Source organism: Gymnodraco acuticeps, unplaced genomic scaffold (assembly GCF_902827175.1).
Source record: "Gymnodraco acuticeps unplaced genomic scaffold, fGymAcu1.1, whole genome shotgun sequence".
Classification (NCBI taxonomy): Eukaryota; Metazoa; Chordata; class Actinopteri; order Perciformes; family Bathydraconidae; genus Gymnodraco; species Gymnodraco acuticeps.
The window spans coordinates 437039-453892 of NW_022990701.1; the positions used below are offsets into that span (position 1 = coordinate 437039).

The window sequence follows — 16854 nt, forward strand, 5'->3', positions numbered from 1 at the left end:
AGTTATCAAGCTTTTCCAGCCGAAATGCAATCTGAGCTGCCAAGCACTCCTTGACTCCCCCGCAGGTTTGACTCCCCCGTGGCAGTATCAGGCAATGCCATCCCCTCTTTCAGAAACATGCAGATCTTATTGGTACCAAATACGATTCAATGTTTACATTTCCGTAAAAAAACAAACTTAAATAGCTAATTAAATGCAAATATAACAACAATGGTTAAAGTATTTGCATCATGTTCACTGTATTGCAGAAAATTATGATCAGGTGTAAATTGAACCTCTTCAGCAGAATAACCTCAAAGAAACTTGACTTATAAACTTCCACAAAACCACATCAGCTGTTTTATACGATGATGGAAGTAAAGGCTGCTGATAATTTGTATGTTTCTTATCAACAAATCACATGAAAAGATGGAAGACTATTAAAGAGTTACATCAATGGGACTTATATTTGTACTGGTGGACGATTTATTTTACTATGATGAACATGGACACTGTGGTTTATTTGGAATCAATACCCCATATATCACCCAGTTGCTACAGCGCTAAGCAGCCTTAGGAAACTACTGCGCTTTTCTTTCTTTTTTTATGAAAATATGTTTTTGCTCTTACTTTTAGATGTACTTTTTTAGCATGAATTAATAGGTTTGGATTATGGGAGGCAAATTAGTCCGGATTAAACAATGTTATTGTTGACAAAAAAGCACATACATTAATGCCAGGATTATCATTCAACCTCAAAATCTGGATTTCAGAGGGTACATTTAACTTTATGTATATTGATATGCAGTTAGTGGTATCCTAACCTTAACACGAGTCTCAAGAAAGTTAGTTAATAGGCGTTTTCACACCGCAGTACTTTTCCCACTTTAGTTCGGATATAGTTCCGAAATGTCGCGTTCACACCAAAAAGAGCCGGAACTAAAATTAGTTCATCAGAACCTTTTTACCCCCTTTGCTAGAGAGCAGGGACTTTCGTGGGAGAAAAAAGGTTCCTCTGTCTGATTGACTGGGCGAATTGCAAACCACGCCCCGTAAAACTCCCAAAAGGTTTTGTGAAGCCGCCATTTTATTATCCTCGCATTAGCATTATTAGCATTAGCATTAGCCCAGCACAGAAACGCAGAGAGACTAACTTATGGCAACACAAAAGAAAACATGGGAGCGGTGGAGATGAGGAGGTGTCGGCGTTGGCGATTTACTCGGAAGGCTTCAGCTTGAAGCTGCTGGGAGTCCCAGCAGCTTCAACTGAAGCCAGTCCCCAACTCCGGGGACTTCCGGCCGGAGACTTCGGGCGGCAGTATACGCCGTGAAGTTGTTTGCGGCCTGCCAGTAAACCCAAAGCAGAAGAAGAAGAAGTGACGTCAGCGGCTTCATTTGCCTCATCCTCCCCCAGGGACTTTTTCCGGTGTGAACGCGATCTGTACTTAGTTCATGAGAATTAAAGAGTTCTGATGAACTAAGTTCTGATGAACCTTTGTGGGAAAAGTACTGCGGTGTGAAAGCGCCTATTGTCAGATTTTAACTAGGCCTAACTGATTTTCACAGAAAAGATTCTTGGCACATCAAGAAATGTCTCACTGCCAGGTATTTAAACCATCTCATTGAAATCCATTTCCCCCAATCCTTTACTGCTGCTGAAGGAGTAACACCACACAGCGTAAGGTCGAGATAAAACCACCGGCGCCAATCACCCCATCACGAGAAACAGCCAGCAGAGTCACACCACCATCACTTCTCATAAAAGAACAACCAGCAAACAGAGAAAAGAGGAGTGAGTAGAGATGGCATTAACAGCAATTTATTGATATTTTGCAAGCAGAAAAACAAGACTTAAAATGAGCCACACAACCAGTAAGTGCGAGCTAACGAGCAGCAGGGCAATGGGGTAAAAGTGTCGGGACGCTGGTTTGTTCTCTGTCCCGGCACAGGCCTCGGGGTCCTCCCAGTGCCCGACGTCCCCCTGTGTCAGCCGACTGCATGGCGCCATCAGAGTGAGGAGAGCGGACAGAGACAGATCGAAACGCGGTGCTGTTAGTAAAGTCCACATGTTGTCTGAGTGGGCCTTCCAGCACAGATTGATCACTTAAGAGTCAAAACAGGCTGCTGCCAGAAGCCCCACTTCGACACAATTTGCATCAAAAAGCCACAGAAAAGCAGGCAGTGACTAACGCAGCAGAAATGTGAGGAACAGGCGCATGGAAAAGCTACGTGTTGAGCCACGTTATGAAATGACTTGGTTGGCAGAGGATGGTGGAGAGAGGGGGCATGCAGGGAAAGCTTTCTGTAAACTATTTTAAGTACTGTGCATCTGATCCTGCTGATATTCATTCAGAAGAGAATCATTGTTTACGTAGCGGTTTAACAGGTTTTTGGTGAAACTTGACACTGCGTTTTCGATTTCCTTTTTGGATAGCATTTAAATTCATTCACTATGTCCAAAACAAACATAAATCCCTGTCAGCAGTAACAAAAGAGAGAACAACTGCTTCCTTTTGAGGTAATCAGCATATTTAGACGAGTCCACGAGAGAAACTCTTGATAGGTAGTCAAATGTTTTGCTTGTGTGGATAATAAAACGAGGAGGAGACAGACTAGCACGTGCCGTAAACACCTGATAACGACATGTAGAAATCAGCTGTTTATGTAAATGATGCACTTAGAGACATTTATCATTTTAATTTAGTAGCTTTCTTTTGTCATGTTTTTCTTAACTGTCGCTCCTGTGCAGTATAAGGAGAAAGCACATATATAACTTACTAAAGTGATGGCATTAGATAACTTGTAAACCAGACATGCAACAAACCCAACAGATGGCCCCTTTAATAATTAAATAAGCACTGATGTTTCTTTTTTAAACCACACTTGACCCTACCGATGAATCTAGTAACGTTTGATTGATTTAAATAACTTGTGCCTGACAATTATATACTCAGTAATTCCCCTTTTAGTTTGACACCAAAGTTAAGGGATACAAATGTTGGAATAACCCAGCGTATTTGTACTTAATAAATGTTTTTTTATATTCCTTTTAGTTAGCAATTCACTTTCCCTTATTATCCTTTCCCAACTCGCCTCAGTTCAACACTGAATACATGTAAATGTTTTTAGGCAGGGGGGGGGGGGGGGGGGGGGAGTGTGTGGGAAAGACACTTTGGGATTTTAGCCTTTGCAGACCATTTACATGCACACAAACCCATATACCACACTACCAGAATAATAGGACCCTTTAATCAGAGGTAGTGCTGCAGATTATTGTGCCGTTTGCTCCTGTGGGTAATGTCCACAGTATTGACATTTACACGTCTAATATGTGTAATATGTAATTGTAAAGCGCTTTGAGCACCTGTAAAAGCGCTCTAATTAAAAAATGTAATCCATTATTATTATTATTAGTGTATATCTAAAGCTTTAATTTAACTTATTGTATCTCTGGATGCAAATACAGCTGTCTCAGAAGTATAAAGTCTAACTGCAGGCAGAGATGTTCACAAGTCTTTTTTTGCAAGTCCAAGTCAAGTCTCAAGTCTTTGGTCACGAGTCCAAGTCAAGTCTCAAGTCTTTGTGGGGTGAGACTTGATCAAGTCTCAAGTCTTTGGTCACGAGTCCAAGTCAAGTCTCAAGTCTCTAAAAAATAAAAGTCTCATGTCTCTTCTGGTTGTAATAAGCCTTCTATTGTCTGCTGCTATCCAGTCTGTTAAGAATACTGCACAGCTATATCTAAGAAATTCAAAGCATTTACTGTATCATTATCACTCCTATATCTATTAGCATACAGTATCAGTACTGATTAGTTGTTTGTTATATGATCACTTTAAACAGGCTATTGCAATGCAATATGAGGAAAAACATCACAGTTTAGCTAAATGCAAACAACTTATAAGCAAAACACTTCAGAATCAGAATCACAAATACTTTATTAATCCCCCGCAGGGAAACTGTGTTAAAAGTACTTAAAAGTAAACATTTGTTCTGTGCCATTTGCAACTAAAAAAACTATTGCTGCAATATTATCTGAAATATACTGAACTGGTGATATTAAAACATGACCTGTTCCAAAAGAGATATCTACCATTAACACCATTTACCAGCCAAATGCTGGTAAATCATGCAAGTGGCTGGTACTGTATGTTGCACGCACCAGCCACAAATAACAATGGCAATCTATTGAGTGGCTGGTAAAATTTCAACATTCACTAGGCTAGCCATTTGGCCAGTGGACAAAAATGTTCAAATTTGACCTCTGCAACTGTATTGTTTAATTACACTGGGTCTCTAATGACATCTTTTAAATCTACTATAAATAAACATATTCCTCTATCCTCTCACTCAAACCCAGTGTAATGGTAACCTGATAAACGTGTAACATTAACGTTACGTGGTCAACAATAAACCTGTAACCTGCCTATAAACCGACAGATGTATTTATGTATGTAACTATGTATTTTTCTACGTTTAACGTTAGCCAGTAGATGGTGGCAGCGGAACGTAATGATTAACGTTACCGACCTTTTTTATGTCATGTCAAGAGTTGGATGTCAACGCCACTCAACGCAAACAAGTGTGACAAGCAAACATTCACTCATCTTTTCAAATATTCAGTTACAAAGCTAGTAGCAAGTTAAGTTAACATTACATAGCTGATGCTGAGCTAAACATGTTTGCTAACCGTCCATATGCGTTAATGTGACTGACCTCTCCGGGTGAGTTTTCAAGTGCCTGATGACATTTGACGTTGTTGCACCAGCATCCTTGATTTTAATATTGCAGACTTTGCAGTGTGCGCTCCTTTTTTTGGTGCCGCCGGCGTTTTGTTCGAAGTTTTTTATAGTTGAACCTAATTACAAGCGGTACAGCTGCAGGTGTGCCGCCGGTCGCCATGGTGTTACCATGATGTTAATGTTAATGTTAAAGGTGGGGTAGGTAAGTTTGAGAAACCGGCTCGAGATACACTTTTTGTTATATTCCATGGAATGCTCTTAACATCCCGATAGCCGGCCCGGCTAAAGTAACTGGATGGCCTACCTGCCTGTCAGCCTCCCATCGGGGCACAAACTTATCTCGTGCCCTCATTGGTCATGTGCGCGTTCGTGTGTGTTGGAGGAGGGGCTCTGTGAGGAAGTGGCAGATTTTCTCCGGTTGTGTATTTTCAAATTCTAGCGATTTCGAGCCGGTTTCTCAAATTTACCTACCCCACCTTTAATACGCCAAAAATAGAAAACACAATGATTGTTCACGAGTCCCAAAACACGAGTCCAAGTCGAGTCCGAAGTCTTTTGAGCAGGAGTCCAAGTCAAGTCTGAAGTCTCTGTGTGTGCGACTTAAGTGTGACTCGAGTCCGAGTCACAGACTCGAGTCCCCATCTCTGACTGCAGGTGATGCATTCAAACACTGAGCTATGGTTTGAACGTAGCACCTGCAGAGACAGTGATCTACAGTTGAACTGTTTCCACCCCCTAAGGGAGCTGTGTTCGTTCAAGTTTTCGAAGAGGCAGAACGACATCACAAAGGAATAATAACATTCTGTCACAGATAAATCAGGAGGGAGTTTGTTGTGAATGTATCCTCATTATATTATATTTAACTCCCGCACATGTGCCCAGGGCTAGTTACATGTTTACCAGCTGTATTTGTCTTGGCAAAAAATGCAATTACAAGGGTAAATATATATTTTTGGAAGCAGTAAACCTAAAATCTGTCAAGAAAACTTCTTTCAGACGCCAACACTGTCCACAGTCCTTCGTTTTTATTGTTGTCAGATTTGAGTGTTTTCTATTCCAGGTGTTTTGTTATTTATGTATAAACACTGAGCTGGAAAGATTTTATTAATTTTATAGTGTTTTGATTGTAACAATGTTTCTGGTCTTTGAAAATTACCATAATGTTGGAAAAGACTAAAGAATAATCTATTGATATATTTACATATACTGCATTTATATTAATGTAACCTAACATGGTTCAGTCCATAAAACGTGTTTATGGTGCTCAAATCTTGAGGGCAGGAAGGTGGGCGGTAAAAGGTTGAATTATTTTGGGTTTGTTTGATTTGTTTAGTGTGTGGAGAAGCTGGCCTACAGTGAAATTGCCTTTTTTCTTTAGCTATCAGGTATTTAAGACCTTAATCTGTGTCCCGACTACTTCATGTTACATTACCAAATGAACGTCAGTTTGGTTGGATGTAAGAACTGTTTTAACTGGTTCCCTTACTTTACAGGTCATTAGGTGACTGTATGAACGATTCGTTTTTCAACCACACAACCTTTTTCCCACATTTTCGACCCTGATTAGTCGCAGCGATTGAAGTGAGCTGTTATTCCTGTTTAGGTCATGTTATATCCAATCCTTTTAGAAATCTGAGCCACACCTCTGCCATCAACCGGCCTGTGCGGGTCATTACCAAAGGCTTTCAGATGTGCACTTCCCCGAAAAAGTTGTTGGATCAGAAGTTATCAGATTTGGAAGGATGGCAGTTACAAACATTAAAGGCGGCAGTGTCCCTGCGGCACTGACAGGAACATGCGTGGCTGCCTGTGAATGTGTGAAGGAAGGTGTCGATGGTGGAGGGAACACATGATGATGTTTATGCTGGCACATCAAATGGTGATAAGATGGAGGGGAATGTGCAGACAACATGTCTTTAATGTGTCAGCGTCTGCTCATTAACATATGTTGTGGGCGCATGTTAGTGCTTTCACTAGACATTTGTAATGACATGTTTATTTTAGGGATTAAAGAATGCAACAGCAACATTGGCTGAATGGTGAGACGACCCAAATTATGTATCCCTTGTCTCTTGTAGAACCAGCCATGCAGAATTTTAGATGTACTAAATAATATAATAAATAAAAGGTGAATTGTATTTTATTTGTTTCCCCAATTTGCCCAGCATTGCGTCTTTCCTGTAACAATACCTTTGACAATCCACAGATGTCATTGTACATTTCTTTCACAGGAACTATTTATTTGGTAGAAAGTAGATCAGGTTGAAACACCTGAGAGGGACGTCTGTGATCTCTAGAAAAACAAGTTGCTACTGAAGTTTAAAATGTTTTCATTGCATTGTGGCGATAAGATCTCTGAGATTTTATCTGAGCAACTCAAATATCTGCATGGCTACAAACTACTGAAGCAAAGAAGAACACTATGTAGTATGTTTTATTGCTGTTTTTTTAAATGCAGCATGTTTATGATAGGTTGGAACAATAACCTGCACCCATATCATAGTTTTTAGTCTTTTATCACTCTCACCTCCGCATACAGTCCAAAGCTCGGATGAAGAAGTCCTTGCTGAGCTGGTGTTCGTCGCGCAGGAGGGCACACTGCTCCAACGTGACAGACATGGAGGTCCGGTCTTTGGCACTTTTACAGCTGGTCAACCTGATGCCATTTAACCTTCGGCAGATCTGGAGGCAAAAAGATAAATAAATACTCAATGTTTACATCCATCAATGATGCAAACTGTTTGGCAGTGACTAATCTTGCAAAAAGACTGATTTGGTGTGTGATATTTGTTCTAACTCCACAGATTATTGACACAGTAGTGTAGTTGTATAAGTGGATAATTTATAGTTAACACGGCATCGCTTTTCATTGCTATGCAGACGATTGCCAAAATATGTGCCACTTAAATAAGAACGACTCACACTCAATGAAACCACTGCCTTGAAGACATTAAGTCCTGGATGTCATGCAACTTTTTTAAATGAAATGATGACAAAACCGAAGTGATGGTTTTTGGTGCCCCTCGGACCACTCCTATATACCTAGGATCCTTGGGCCTCTCCACCAGGCCTACCATCACAAATATTGGGATAAAGATGGACCCTGAACTCAAGCTGGACAGCCAGATCAAGGCAGTTGTTAAAAACAGCTTCTTCCACCTCAGGCACCTAGCCAAAATAAAGCCTTTTTTAAATAGTGACCTTTTTGAAACAGAAATCCATGCCTTCGTCACCTCCCGCTTGGATTATTGTAAAGCACTATATATTGGGATAAGTGCGTCCTCCCTTGCTCGCCTGCAGATGGTACAAAATGCAGCAGCACGGCTACTAACTGGCACACGCAAACACAAGCACATTTCCCCCATTTCAGCTTCACTCCACTGGCTGTTCATTCGTGGATTCATTTTAAAACTCTTTTATTTACTTTTAAAGCCCTCAATGGCCTGGCCCCGCCCTACCTCTCTGAGCTGTTACACGCCCACTCGCACTCTCAGGTCAGCTGATCAGTTGCTCCTGAGGGTGCCAAAAACCAAGTCTACGCGCAGAGGGGACCGTGCTTTCTCTGCTGCCGCCCCTAAACTGTGGAACGACCTGCCCTTGCTAATCAGACTCCCATACTGTCTGTTTTTAAATCTCGTCTTAAAACCCACCTTTTCTCCTTAGCATTCGTAAACAAGTAGAATGTTGCTTTTATTTGCTTTCAGTGGTCTATTGTTTTTACTATATGGTTGTTTTTATTTTGTAATTGTTACGTTTATTCTGGTTTGTTTTGTGTTCGTATCTTTTATGTGATTTTATACTTATTTTTATGTTCTGTGAGCTGAGCTGAGTGATTTTATATTTGATGTATCTCTCTGTACAGCACTTTGGTCCGGAGGTTTTAAAGTGCTCTATAAATAAAGTCGGATTGGATTTGTGTGTTTGAATGTTTATACAAAGGCCTATATTCCAAGTACATATTGCTTTGACCTCATTTGGATAAAAGTTTTTTTGGACACTCCCATAACAAATAGCCTGAATGTTAGGTGTATTTTAAACCAGGGTAACAACATCAATATATGGACGACAGTCAAACGTCATTGAGTAACAACTTTTAGATAAATCAGGAAAAAACGATGTGGAGGAGTTCTTGATCCCCAGAGGATGAATTAAAACCAATTTGTATTTGTTCAAAACTTTGGTTTGCGACAAATGATATATTCATTATATTAGGGCTTTGTACCTATTAGCAAATGTTAGCATGCTCACACACCAAACTCAAAGTCATCATGGTTGTAGCCTTGTTTTAACTTCTAGAAACACAAGCGCTGTAGGAACATGTTCAACATTCTGTGTTCATATACGAAGATCAGGTAAAAGGTCAGCGTCTATACAGTATCATTTTCAGTCAATCCATCATGCTCATGCAGGTTAGTTGGAAGCCCATGATATATTAATCTGTCAAATACTAAGCTTCATCTAAGAGTATAAAGAGTTATGCAGGAGAGGATGGTTTTTTTGTACGCTTCAGAGACATCTGTCTTCCTTGACAAGGACTTATTGTTACAATCAAAACACTGCTCACCGTTCCAGCAATCCATAGTATCTCCACATTCTTCCTCTTCTTTGTAACTACATTCTGGCCCAGGGTTTCAAGTAATTCCTTGATGTCGGTCTGTGTCTGGTAACACGGTAGACCTATTCACAGAAAGCACAAAACACATTGCCAGTGAGAGGTTCCGTTGATGCTTTGTTCTGCTGGAAGTCAAAGTTTGAGACCAGGCTGAATGCAGCTTCCTTTGGATTCACTTGTGAAGGCAGACAAAAGAAGAAACAACACTTAACACACATTGTTGCAGACGATTCAAAAGTTATACGTTTCGAAGGCTTTATTTTTCATAAGCACAATGGCTACAGCAAGGTTTGAGCAATAGAAATCTTAACTCTCAAGCTTCTCCAACAACAAAACCTAAGATACAATCGATTAATAGACTTAAACTAGTGCAAAAGACGAGATTGTTCAAATAACTATAATTGATTAAAATTCAAGATGTGCTTCCTAACAGTTTTAAACAATTATTAGCCCACATCTTTGTAACTGTACATAAGAGTTAGTTCACTTACATTCTAGTGGCACCTTTTCACTTAATGACTTGTAATAGGCTTCTAACATCTCAAAGTTCCTCTGGTTTATTCTTTCCTGTAGAGAGATATCTCCAAATCTGAGAGGAGGGGAGGAAGAAAATAGGCGGTTGTGGTGGAGCATCTCATAAAAACTCAATACAACTTCAATCAACAGCTTATCACTAAAAGTTACAATATAGCCAAGTACCAAAGCAATTGTTTAACATAACAAAGATGGAAATCCAATGTAACGGTTAAAATATGAGAATAGTTGAATTTTTTTTCCAGCTAAATAACAAAAGTAGATGCAACATATTAAATATTTATGAGAAAATGCAATTAGAGGTTTGAATGCCTCCTACTCAGAAGGATTATCTTGAAATGTAAATTTAGATGCACTTTGCAAGAATAAGAAATAAAGAACAAACCGTGCGTGACTCTTTATGTTATATACATGAGATTGAACCAGATAGACGCTCTGGATCTTGTCATATTGATTATTTGAAGACAAGGATAGCACCAGGTGTGAGTGAACACTGTCTGCAGTACCTCTCTGCTATCGTCTGCTGCTCATTGATGCCCACGTTAAACAGCACCGGGAACACTCGCAGAGGCTGGCCCCCCCTGATCTCTTCTGGCAAGGTCTGGAAAACCAGGCGTGGTAATGGCACTTCTACAAAGAAGTGGTCTCTGAATGCATGGAGAAAAAGAAATAGAAGGTTAAAGAGAGATTTGATGAGAGAATCATTAAATGGAAATCCAAAACGTTCTGCAAAAAGCTGTACAATTGACTGTTGAGACTCGCCTGAGCAAGCTGTAAAAACAGAGACTTAAAGTGTGTGTATGCATGAGAGAGAGAGAGAGAGAGAGTGTGAGAAACAGATTGCCTTACACATAAAGGGGGGCGTGGCAAGAGGGGTGTATCATATTATCACACTTGGCATCATGTGCATTGTATCCAGTCAAATACACTCGCTTGACCTCAATATGACAAATGTTATTGGCTTAAAAGCACATATATGTAACCCCCTGACTTCCTGAAGAAATGACGTACTAGTTAAAATGTGGATTAAAGTTCACTTCGATTGAAAAGACTGAGCCATGTTCTCATTACAGGCTGTATATAACATTTGGGCTGCGAGGCACACTGTGCATTTCACAGGTCACTCGGGGCTTTGCTTGGCCCTAACAGCTCATACCATAGACAACGCATTGCTATAATTTCGTTCTGCACAAACAAACACATCCGCTGTTGTAGGAATTCTAGGCAGAGCTAGATAAATCACATGTGATGTAAATAATCATTTTAAGACAGCGGATAATAAATCATACGTAACAAATCAAGCCCTGTGGTTTGCAGCTTGATTCAGAGGCTGCACGTGAACACATTTTCAGCACAGTGGAGAATATAACAAATGACAAGTATAGCATATTTTTGAACTATTGTTCACATACTCATATGTCTCCATAACATCATAAGAAGTTCATTTGAACACCTCTGCCTTTTCATAGTGTGGTAAATATTTGATGTGGAACCTGTTGTTGTAAAAACAGTACACTAAAATAAGTTTCCGATTCCGACTGTGTGAAAATCAAGACATGGAAAAGGAGGTTTCACAAGTTGGCCAGAATTAACAGATTCCTATAAAGAGGAAATGGCTAAACCATAGAAAATAAAGCTTTGGACAGTAGAGTAAGTAAGAGATTGTGCTTTTTGCTCTGACACTGTGATGTTGTGATGTTTAGCATTCATCTGTTTGCATCCCACATATTTTATTTTCACCAAAATAAGCAGTATTTTAACCTTGTTTCATCTTTTTCTATTTTACATGTATATCATTTAGTTACCTTCTTACACATACCTGCACACTGGTCACTTGCAACATTCTCTTGCACAATTGTACTTTATTTCTGTTCTTCTTGCACTATTTATTATTATTTTATTGTTTATAATAATAATAATTCCTTACATTTATTATAGCGCTTTTCCAGATGCTCAAAGCGCTTTACAAATACACATTACACATATTTTTTATACATGCAATGGTCACTTTATGTCTTACATATACATATGTTGCATTGCTGGAGGAGCCTGGGACTTAACACTTTCATTGCCATAACTATACTGTAGCTACTGTGCATATGACAACAACACCTTTGAATCTTGAATCATGTTCAGGTTTGAAAGTCCCTCGTTGCATGTTTTTTGGAGTTGAATTTGGTTTTAATCACTACATGACCTGTGCAGTAGTGAGTAATTGAGAGATGTTGTCTCACCGTCGGCCACACACTAAAGGCTGGAGGTCACTGAGGTCATCTGTCTTGGCCTCTGTGATCTGGAACAGAACTCTCTGCAGGTCTGAGACCCCCACCTCCATGTCCTCCAGCATCCCGATCTCCTCACCTTAAACGTTTCCACAAAACCACATTAGTAGTGATTTACCTCCTGCGCATCACGCGTCTGTAGTCATTCAAAAGGATGGTAGATAACAACAAATTAAACAAGCACTACACCATCAAGGTCTTGAGAAAAAACGACTAGGAGACACATACTATTCAGAAACTGCCCTGAATTTGAGCGACAGAGGGCTTGTTTTCATTATAAAACTGGGTTAGATGTTCTGTCCTTCAGTCCTTCAGCTGTTCACGCAGTTTCCGCACGTTGCACTTTGTGAATTATATTTCTGTGAAAGGTGCTATACTAAATAAACGTATTATTATTAGTGTTCTTTATGTAACTGATCAATCTACTTCACTTCCTTTAGAGCTGTACAGTGAGCTTTGGCAGAAAGATCTTGAAAGAAATTGCAATCATGTAGCTGCAGGTTACTGTGTATTGAGCTGATACAAATTGAACTATGACACTGTGGCAAACCTTAAACTGGAACATGTTGTATAAAGGGAGTATACTTTAAAAGCGCCTGTAATAAAGGCGAAACGGTGACTCATCCACCTGCTAGGAGTTTTGAACATATTTACTCATATTTACTCGTCACGTTACCCAGGCTTTGGCAAACCAATCTCCACATCTTTGCCAAATGTGAGTGTGGTCGGCTGAATTATTGAGTTATTGTCCGTTCTGAATGATCCTAGAAATGAACTCACTGTAGGTGCTGAGCAGACTCTCGAACTGGGCCACCAAGCCCACCAGATGAAGCTGCTTCAGGAAGCCTTGGTCCTGCATTCCTGCATACAGCCTCATCACAAAACCACAGGCTAAGGCTGCCAGCTGTTAAACACACACACACACACACACACACACACACACACACACACACACACACAACACACACACACACACACACACACACACACACAACACACACACAACACACACACACACACACTACACACACACACACACACACACACACACCACACACACACACACACACACACACACAACACACACACACACACACACACACACACACACACACCACACACACACACACACACACACACACACACACACACACACACACCACACACACACCACACTACACACACACCACACACCACACACACACACACACACAACACACACACACACAACCGACACACACACACATTTAAGTAACCATGTTTGTGGACGTTTCACATTCATTTCCAAACATTTGGTCTACCTATGTTGCAAATGTAATATCTTTTCGATTTACACACGGCATCTATTGCACGTCTGTCCGTCCTGGGAGAGGGATCCCTCCTCTGTTGCTCTCCCTGAGGTTTCTCCCATTTATCCCTTTAAACTGTGGTGTTTCTCCGGAAGTTTTTCCTTGTACGATGTGAGGGTCTAAGGACAGAGGGTGTCGTATTGTAATTGTAACAAACTGTGAAGTCCACTGAGAGAAATGTAACATTTGTGATATTGGGCTATATAAATAAACATTGATTGATTGATTGATTGGTTTCTCTTGCCCAAAATAGTATGCGAATAAAATGTGTGAGCCTGCTTCATGTCACTAGTAACAGGGGGGCAAAGAGCAGCGAGTCTCAGCTGGAACTAAATCTGAGTTGTGTTTCATTAATGCTGAACGGTGTCGTAAATTCTTTGGTAGGGCTTTTTATGGGTTGTTTTTAAGTCACCAGTGGAGTATAAAACCTTCTGTAAATACATAGATCCTGTCGGAGGAAAATTCTAAAACTTTTGGAAGTAATATTTTAAAGTATTTTGACTTGAAAAACGTTTTAAAGTTGTTTGGGCAAGCTAGGATAAAGTTTGGACTTTGCACGACACAATTAAACAATAAATAGCTTGTTGGACATTTGAATCTCCAAAGTGAGTTTTTCATGTCTTTTAAACATCAGCATGTGTCCCCTCTGTGTAAAGAGACTCTGAAAGTTTCAGGAAAAAAGATTCTCTCTCTTTTTGTCTTGATCTATTTATATAAAAACCTGATCAGATTTTGGCCACTTTATGATGTCATAACGATTTGTTTGGCTTGTGTAACCATTAGCCAATTACCAACCAAGGTAACCCCCCCCCCCCACCTTATCACCTGAATCTCCTCCTAGAGCACCATTGTGTTATTTTCCTGTTCTAAATCTAAGTATTATCTGTCAGTTACCACAAAGAACCTGAACAACCCTAGAAAATTCTGGAAAGCCATAAAATCGATATCCATCGGTGATATCCGTAATGAGCTACCTCCGTGCCTTACCACAGTATCTGGCACTATATCGGATAGGGCCACCATACTAAATTGTTTTAATGAGCATTTTGTGTCCTGTGGCTCTCTGTTTCATTCTGTTTCTAATTCTGCTTCTGTGAACACCACAGTCGGTGACTCAGAACAATGTGGTCTGGAAAACCCTTTCAGTTTTACTCCTTTTACTGTTGATGTTGTTCGTGAAATCTTAACCAAGTTAGATCCTAAAAAGCCGGCTGGTCCGGACAACGTAGAACCTTTCTTTTTAACCTCTCCCTCAGCACGAACAAAATCCCAAAAGTATGGAAGTCAGCTTATGTCCTGCCACTACTAAAAGGAGGGGAGGCCACCTTTTTAAACAATTATAGACCAATCTCTAAATTGTCAGTTCTGGCGAAGGTTCTTGAACGCCTAGTGAGTGAACAGGTAAAGGTGTTTTTATGTAACAATGACATCCTGTCTAAACATCAGTCAGGCTTCAGAAAGCAACATAGCACCATCACTGCCACAATGAAAGTGGTAAATGATATTACGAGTATTTTAGATAATAAGCAGAGTTGTGCAGCTCTATTTGTTGACCTTTCCAAAGCTTTTGATACTGTCGATCATCGCATCTTAAAGCAGAGGCTACTCAGTATTGGCATATCCAGCCATGCAGTGGGTTGGTTTGTGAACTACCTCTCTGAAAGGTCCCAATGTGTTCAGTTTGATGGGCTGTCTTCTGAGTGGTTAAACATCACTAATGGTGTACCACAAGGTTCAGTTTTAGGTCCGCTATTATTCTCTATCTATATGAATAGTTTAGGTGAAAATGTCGAAGGAGCAACCTTACATTTTTATGCGGACGATACCGTTATGTACTTTGCAGGTCCCTCGATTAACGAGGCTGTTGTTAAATTACAGGCTGTTTTTAACATTATTCAGGCTCAGCTCTCTGAACTAATGCTTCTTTTAAATGTGGATAAAACCAAGGTAATGCACTTTTCGAAAGCTAAAGCTAAAAATACACCAGAGACTGCTTTGGATATTGTAACTACGCAAGAAATACAACTTGAAGTGGTTACCTGTTACAAATACTTGGGTATCTGGCTTGATGACTGTCTCACTTTTAAACTTCATGTCAATAACCTGCTTAAAAAGCTGAGGGTTAGGCTAGGTTTCTTTTACAGAAATAAGTCCTGTTTCTCGCTTGAGGCCAGGAAAAGGCTAGTCACTGTGACCTTTTTACCTGTGCTGGATTATGGTGATTTGTTATATATGAATGCACCTGCCAATTACCTGAGCAAGTTAGATGCTGCGTATCACAGTGCACTGAGATTTTTGACAAATTGTAAAGCACTTACGCATCACTGTACCCTGTATACCAAGGCGGTTATGCCATCACTTACTGTACGGAGGCTCAGTCACTGGTACTTTTTCATTTACAAAGCCATGTTGGATAAACTACCATCTTATATCTGCTCCCTGATCTCTCTGCGAATTGAAAGTACTTATTGCCTGAGATCGCATGCTGTGGTTTTATTAAATGTGCCAAGTGCTAGGACTGTCTTAGGGAAGAACGCTTTTAGATGTGCAGCTCCACTAACATGGAACAGTCTGCAAAAAGAATGGAAAATTACCAAGCTAGTACCACTACATGTTTTTAAAGCTCGGTTGGATGCTACCAAATCAGATGCTGTTGGTACCTGTACATGTGGTTAGATATGTAAATTGTAATCCCTGTACATTTTGCTTTATGATGTCCTTTTGTTGTTCTGTTGTTTATGTTTTTATGTCTTCTTGTGGACCTACTGCTGCAGGTCTCCCTTGAAAAAGAGATCATTGATCTCAATGGGATTTTACCTGGATAAATAAAGGTTTTGAATTGAATTGCATTTTTTACCACATCTCTCTCAGAGGGGCGAGGGGAGGGGCTCCTTATTTTCATCTAAAGCAACAGACAGAGAATCAGCACTTTTGAAAGAGGGCTGAAACAGAGGGGTTTATGGGATGCTAGTATTTCGAGCCAAACACTTCAGAGGCATGTTTTGTATATATCTGAGACCTATAATATATTGATGAAAAACAGTATAATAGTGGACCTTTAAATAAGACTGGTCATTGCTGAGGAAGTCGTTGAGTTCTTTATTATCATAGTGGCTACTTACTGCCTGACTGAAAACCACGTCGCGCCTCTGCTGGAGGAGGAAACCCTGGGGAATGCTGCAGGCCGCCTCCTGCAGCAGCACAAAGGTCATGGCTCTCTTTGCCTTCTCCACCACCTCCATCACACACTCCTTTAACCTGGTCACATGTGGACGCAGCTGCTCCCTCCACTCGCCTGCACACACAGATGGGATAACAAGAGTGGGAGATGGAGAAAGGAATTACAGTTATGATGGGGT

The 16854-nt window shown here is 40.3% G+C and overlaps 1 protein-coding gene across 8 annotated transcripts in view; it reads right to left on the reverse strand.

The window, feature by feature from the left end:
* Window positions 1-16854, reverse strand: part of inpp4b (inositol polyphosphate-4-phosphatase type II B) — a 318245-nt gene that overhangs the window by 7287 nt on the left and 294104 nt on the right. For 7 of the 8 annotated variants that reach the window (XM_034231261.1, XM_034231260.1, XM_034231263.1 and 4 more), the window contains 8 exons: window positions 16618-16790; window positions 12927-13050; window positions 12099-12225; window positions 10371-10511; window positions 9822-9919; window positions 9283-9395; window positions 7246-7400; window positions 1799-1973 (listed from right to left, as the gene is read on the reverse strand). In XM_034231261.1, coding sequence (XP_034087152.1) covers window positions 1799-1973; window positions 7246-7400; window positions 9283-9395; window positions 9822-9919; window positions 10371-10511; window positions 12099-12225; window positions 12927-13050; window positions 16618-16790 — 1106 coding nt within the window. Of the gene's footprint in view, window positions 1-1798; window positions 1974-7245; window positions 7401-9282; window positions 9396-9821; window positions 9920-10370; window positions 10512-12098; window positions 12226-12926; window positions 13051-16617; window positions 16791-16854 lie in introns of those variants that run through there. The other variant, XM_034231259.1, reaches the window with a different exon arrangement.